The 5,924-nt window shown below is 43.0% G+C and overlaps 1 protein-coding gene across 1 annotated transcript; it reads left to right on the top strand.

The window, feature by feature from the left end:
• Window positions 1-1,959: 1,959 nt before the first annotated feature.
• pim1 (Pim-1 proto-oncogene, serine/threonine kinase) lies at window positions 1,960-5,250 on the top strand. The gene is made up of 6 exons (XM_060932379.1): window positions 1,960-2,346; window positions 2,503-2,609; window positions 2,790-2,840; window positions 2,939-3,305; window positions 3,715-3,891; window positions 3,988-5,250. Exons 1-6 carry the CDS (start codon window positions 2,265-2,267, stop codon window positions 4,155-4,157), a joined length of 954 nt encoding a protein of 317 aa, XP_060788362.1. The 5' UTR covers window positions 1,960-2,264; the 3' UTR covers window positions 4,158-5,250.
• Window positions 5,251-5,924: the final 674 nt, after the last annotated feature.

Raw genomic sequence — 5,924 nt, 5'->3', positions numbered from 1 at the left:
AGGACGTATAGAGAGAAAAGAAAGGAGGGTGAAAGGAGGATGGAGGTATAGACAGAGAAGGGGAGAGAGGGAACGAGGGGACAGAGTGGGGAGAGACTCTGAGAAAAGGAGGGAGGGAAAAGCGTGGAGAGTGAGAGGGCATCGAGTGCATTTTCCATTCAACCAGTGCTATGGCGGGAAAGCACAGGAGCAGGCTGGGGGGTTGGGGGTAAATGGGAGTCTTTTATCTCAAGTTTCCCACATCCTGCTGCAGAGTCTGAACGCGGCCACCCAATTTGAAAGAATGCCTGGTATGCGCCCATCTTCCTCACTGCTCCGGTGGTGTGACTGCTATTGTTCGCTGTCTAAATAAAGCTGGGGGGCCACGAACAGGGAAGGAACTTTCAAAGCGGTGATGTGAGATTAATGAGGTTTTGTTTTTGTTTGTAGATCTTCATAAACGCACCCACACACCCTTATCTAATAGTCCCAAAAAACAAAACAAAACAAAAAAAAAACACAATGGAGTCATCAACATCAGGAGACAGGACAGTGAGTCAAGTCTGATGTCTGCGATGATGAAGGCAACAACAAGGGCTTAGACTTTTCATCCATATGTTCTCAGTGAATCACTTGCTGTATGACTAATTACACTGTATACCTACAATTGTGCCATGCAGCTTAGGATGGGTGCCAAGACTTTTGCACAGTACTGTATGTATGTGTGTGTGTGTGTGTGTGTATTTTATATATGTATATATAAAGTTTGTATGGGGGAAAGTGGTGCCAAGACTTTTGCACACACACACACACACACACACACATATTTGTGTGTGCGTGTGCAAAAGTCTTGGCACCCTTTTTTCCCCCATACAAACTTTGTTCTGGGACTACAGTGGAAATAAGTGTTTTTACACTTTGTGTTATTCTTGGCTACGTTTCATCTTTATCAGTTGTATTGTATTTGCATACTCTATTTCTGACTTGCATGGGATTTTTACCTGAATAAATTCTATCTATCTATCTATCTATCTATCTATCTATCTATCTATCTATCTATCTATCTATCTATCATAGAGTTCTATTTTATGACTCCCACATTATCGAGTCAGCACAAAAAACATTTTAGAGTCCAAACCTTCGTTTTCCAGCACAAAATTAAATGTTACAGGGGAAAAAAAGTTTGTATCTGAGCAGCATACTACATAAGAGAGCACTTTTCAGATTGAAAAAGAAACCATAATAAAGGCTCCTGGGTTTTGGTGCAAAATGAAGAAGCGAGTGTGACAGTCAAAGTGTCCAGAAGAACTGTGGCTGGTTCTGCAAGATGCTCAGTAAAACCTACAGCTCATTTCTGCATAAAACTGCACCCACTGGACCTGAAACTCCTTTTTTTTATTAAGCAAAGGGTCGTCTCACACCAAATACAAACTTTGTTTCATTTATTATGGCTTACTGATTAGTTCATAGTACTTTTTTTAATGTTGAAACGTTTAATTTGATTATTTTTAAGCGAGTTTTGGTCTACAGCATTTCTTTACATGTGCCCAAGATAACTGTTCCAACTTGAAATTCTGGAATATTTGTGCATTCAAATATATATCAACCCCATCTGTAATGCACAGAAGGTGAATAGAGCATTTTATTACTTTTATCCTCATAGATTAAACCCGAGTCGTTTTTACTCGTAGACTAAAGCTCAGACTGTACTCTCTTTTGTTTGGGGGCGCAAAGTTTTGTCTCCAGTCTCCCTGCCTGACCACGAGGTGAACAATTTGGCGCGTTTTGATTCCCGCCACGTCGTCTCTGCCGGCCTACCTTTTTCATCTATTTTCATATTTGATTGACGTGCGGACACAATGCGAGCTTTTTACCTATTGGTTAAGCCCAGTGGGTAGGCCGAACCCAGGTGTGACGTCAAAACTACGCGCGCTACTATGAGTATAAAGAGCTCGCGCCCCGCCTTTACTCTTTTAGAAAGCCGGGTTTGTCTGACAGGATAAACAGGCGAATATACATCTATTTATTGTTTGTTTAACACTTGTATCGCGAGTGCTTTGTTTTTCTACACACAACCGAGGAGCTGAAACCGCGACCTGCGTTATTTAAAAAAAAAAAAACTCCACACGTTTCTAAGGAAAGGAAAATCCGACGGTTTTTTCCTTCCCCTCAGCGTGGATTCATCCTCCTGCTCCAGCAGCGGCGTCCATTCTGATTAATCTCCAGCGGATTCTCACCATTTTCTGGGAATATTTGCTTTCTTACTACGGATTCTTAATCTTAAAATGCTTCTTTCCAAGCTGAATACATTCGCTCATATTTCAGCCGTCGATATGCCTGCGAAGATCCAGCTCCAAGTGCATCAAGGTTAGAGGACGTTTTGTGTTGTTGTGGGTTTTTTTTTTTAATGGCGTGGGAGCCATTGCGGACATAATTAGCCTTGGCTAAAGACAAGCGCTGTAGTTTTAAAGAGCTAGCTTTTTTTTCTCGCTATCACTAAAAATTGCTGTTTTGTGCTTTCAGTGAAAGAAAAGGAGCCGTTTGAGAAGGTTTATCAGGTCGGCTCGGTGTTAGGAAGCGGCGGCTTTGGGACTGTGTACGCCGGCCTGCGGATAGCCGATGGGGCGCCGGTATGTCCTCAAATTCTTCACTTTTTATTATTAAACTCTTAAACGCTTTTTTTCCCTCTTAATCTTGTGTACGAGTTTTATTTATTTAACTGTCTTAAGTGCGAAAAAAATATCAGCCTGTGGTGACTGACTGACAGAAATACCCTAATGGCTTTTTGTTTACATTTGTCTTGTATCCAGGTTGCTATCAAGCACGTAGCTAAGGAGCGCGTGACCGAATGGGGAGAATTGGTAAGGAATTAACGCAATTCTGTGTGTGTTAATAAAGTTTTCTTAATTTGAATGAGGTGAATTTAAGGTTTGTTTCTTTTTAAATTTAAAAATGGCAGCCCAGTGGAGCGCGCGTGCCCATGGAGATCGTCCTGCTGAAGAAGGTGGGCACTGGTTTCCGCGGCGTGATCAAGATGCTGGACTGGTACGAGCGCACCGACGCCTTCATCATCGTCATGGAGCGCCCCGAGACCGTGAAGGACCTGTTCGACTTCATCACGGAGAAAGGCGCGCTGCCCGAGGAGCTCGCACGCGGCTTTTTCCGCCAGGTGCTCGAAGCGGTGCGTCACTGCCACACCAGCGGCGTCGTGCACCGCGACATCAAGGACGAGAACATTCTCATCGACCTGCGCACCGGCGAGCTCAAGCTCATCGACTTCGGCTCGGGAGCGCTGCTCAAGGACACCGTGTACACCGATTTCGACGGTAAGAGCGTTAAAAAAAAAAAAAAGATCCACTGCACGCACATTTTCATCAAGCCCATTGTGACCTCCACTGATGAAGTCACGTGTTTGTTTTGTTTTTATTGTCAAATAAAACAGTTCATTATAATAATCTCCAAGCGCCCTCTATCGGCCGCAAGCGGCGTTGCTACAACTCAAAGTTTGTAAACACAAGTCACATGGCAACCGGTTTTCCCGCCCTCGTGCACGCTGCACGTGACTGCGTAGGTTCACCTGGCTTAGTGTTTTGTAAACACAACCGCAGAGCACTTCCTGTTCTGAGCCCCACCCTTTTTCGAAATAGTTTGCACTTTGGCTGGCTCTTTCTTGCATAATTTTTTTTTTTTTTTGAGATTAATCTTTTCCGTCCTCCTTTCTCTTCTCACATGCAGGTACACGTGTGTACAGCCCTCCAGAGTGGATCAAATACCACCGGTACCATGGCAGATCAGCGACGGTTTGGTCCCTGGGGATTCTGCTCTATGACATGGTGTGTGGAGACATCCCGTTTGAGCAGGATGAAGAAATCGTGCGCGGGCAAGTCCTGTTCAGGCGCAGGATCTCGGCAGGTAGGGGTCACAAATCACATTTGACTTTTAAATTCTTTGTTGTGTGTTCGGCAGACTTGATTCTTTAACCACTTTATTTTTGCCTCCTCCCTACAGAATGCCAGCAGCTCATCAAATGGTGTCTTTCTCTGCGTCCTGCCGAGCGTCCGTCTTTCGAGGACCTCATCAACCACCCCTGGATGCAGAACGCACCAGTGCCCTCTACAGACGCTACTGAGATCCGACTGCACAGTTTGAGCCATGAGGCGGTCACGGTGTGCAAATGACTGAGACTCCAAGCTACATCAGCTGAGAGCTGAGCAGTGCTGGAAACAAACGTTGAAAATGTGAAATGTTTGTTTTTTTTTAAGTTGGTTAATGCAAAAGGCAGCTGTCTACGGGCGAGCCCCGGAGGTTTGGTATGTCCGACATCCCGCTCTCGATTTCTGTCGAAAGCAGAGTCTGGTCCTGGAAGGGGTGCGCGCGCCGTCCGCGTAAGGTGTGACGTGTGCAAACCCGAAGCGTTTCGTGCGATGCTGAAGAAGAAAGGCATGCTTGTGAACAGACTGAGAGAAGCCTCCGCCCAGGAGGACACGAGCTCTCGTTTAGTGCCTTCTGTACGAGTGTCGGAAATAAATACTTGAATTGAGTAATAGCCACTGTACCACTGCTCCTTATCCAGATGTCACAACTTTCTTGCTTCCATCTCATCTGCACTATGCAGAGAGTAACCAAAATGACCTCAATAACCTGTGCAGAATGACCGTCCTACACCTCTCTCACACGCTCTCCTATAGCCTGACTCAGTAACTCAACACAACTACCACTTGTCAATAGACGCACACAGCAATGCAACTACAACATGAGATGAAACTACTCTTGTTTTGTCAATATTGTAAATATGTAAGTTCTTATGGCTCAAAATTCCAAGACGAGGCCTGTGTAGTAATATTTATTTATGTTTTTCTTGAAAGCAAGATCTAAGTGGAATTATTTATTTCTTATTTATAGCAAAACCATTTTTGTTCGACATTTGTCATTCCACACTGAAGGGTCCACAGCCTATTTAAATCTATTTTACCATATTTAAGAACTGTTTTGAGCAGATGTGTACATACATGTAAATATACCTTACAAGTACTTCCATTGTCTGATGCAAGGAGTACTGAAGTCTACTGATTTTTTTTTCTCCCCCCTTTTTTGTCTGCTGTGCATTGTTGGACGAATATTGTTGTACGTCACAAACGTCTACATGTTCAGTGTTTCACCTCTAGTTGCATGACTGACTGCAGCTTGTATTTTTATTTGGTTTAGTTCTTGTAAATTGTTTAGGAAGTTATTTTTTTACACGTTTCAATAAATATTTTTTTAAATGCGGAATGTGGTTCCTCAATTTCTTTATTTGCTTCTGGGAGGTTGATTCCTTAAGTGTGAACACTGAGGAAATGAGTGAGTAAATAAAAATGTATAATGAAGTTGCAGTAACAAGGATTGTGCTTAATATAAAGTCCAAATAATGACTGTATAAGATGATTCTAAAGTTAATCCCGAAGTACTAATGGTGTAAAATAAGGGCTTGCCAGAAACATGGCTGTTCATTGATCGGAAAGTCCTGAGGGGGAGACTTGTACTGCACAATCCCTAGAGGATGTTGGTGGATGAGATTGCTTCAAGTATAAATGTTAAACAGCACATTCTACCCTGCACTTTAACCACCCAGAGACCAGATTTTTTTTTTTTAGTGGTTTACACAACCGAGGTTTGCTAATTCGCAGGTCACTGTTTACCTAAAGAAAGTGTGAAGTGAAAGTAACCACTATCAGGAGCAAATGTCACATCCTTTCCTCTTGAACTTTAGATATATTTTCCTGTCTGACTGCTGCTTAAACACAAGATCATAGTGTTCATGTAACTCCTGTTTTGCTCTAGAAATGGTTTGAAATGAACCTGTGAGGTGTTGGTACCTCTGGAGTAGAAATTTCCTAGCTTTCATCTTCCCCTTTATAGCAGAAAGAATTACAGTAGAAAAAAAATTTAAATATAGCGAAAGGAAA

The sequence above is a fragment of the Neoarius graeffei genome, chromosome 10 (assembly GCF_027579695.1).
Source record: "Neoarius graeffei isolate fNeoGra1 chromosome 10, fNeoGra1.pri, whole genome shotgun sequence".
In the NCBI taxonomy this organism is placed as follows: Eukaryota; Metazoa; Chordata; class Actinopteri; order Siluriformes; family Ariidae; genus Neoarius; species Neoarius graeffei.
Note: the sequence above shows the minus strand (reverse complement) of the source record. Positions and strands in the feature narration are given on the sequence as shown.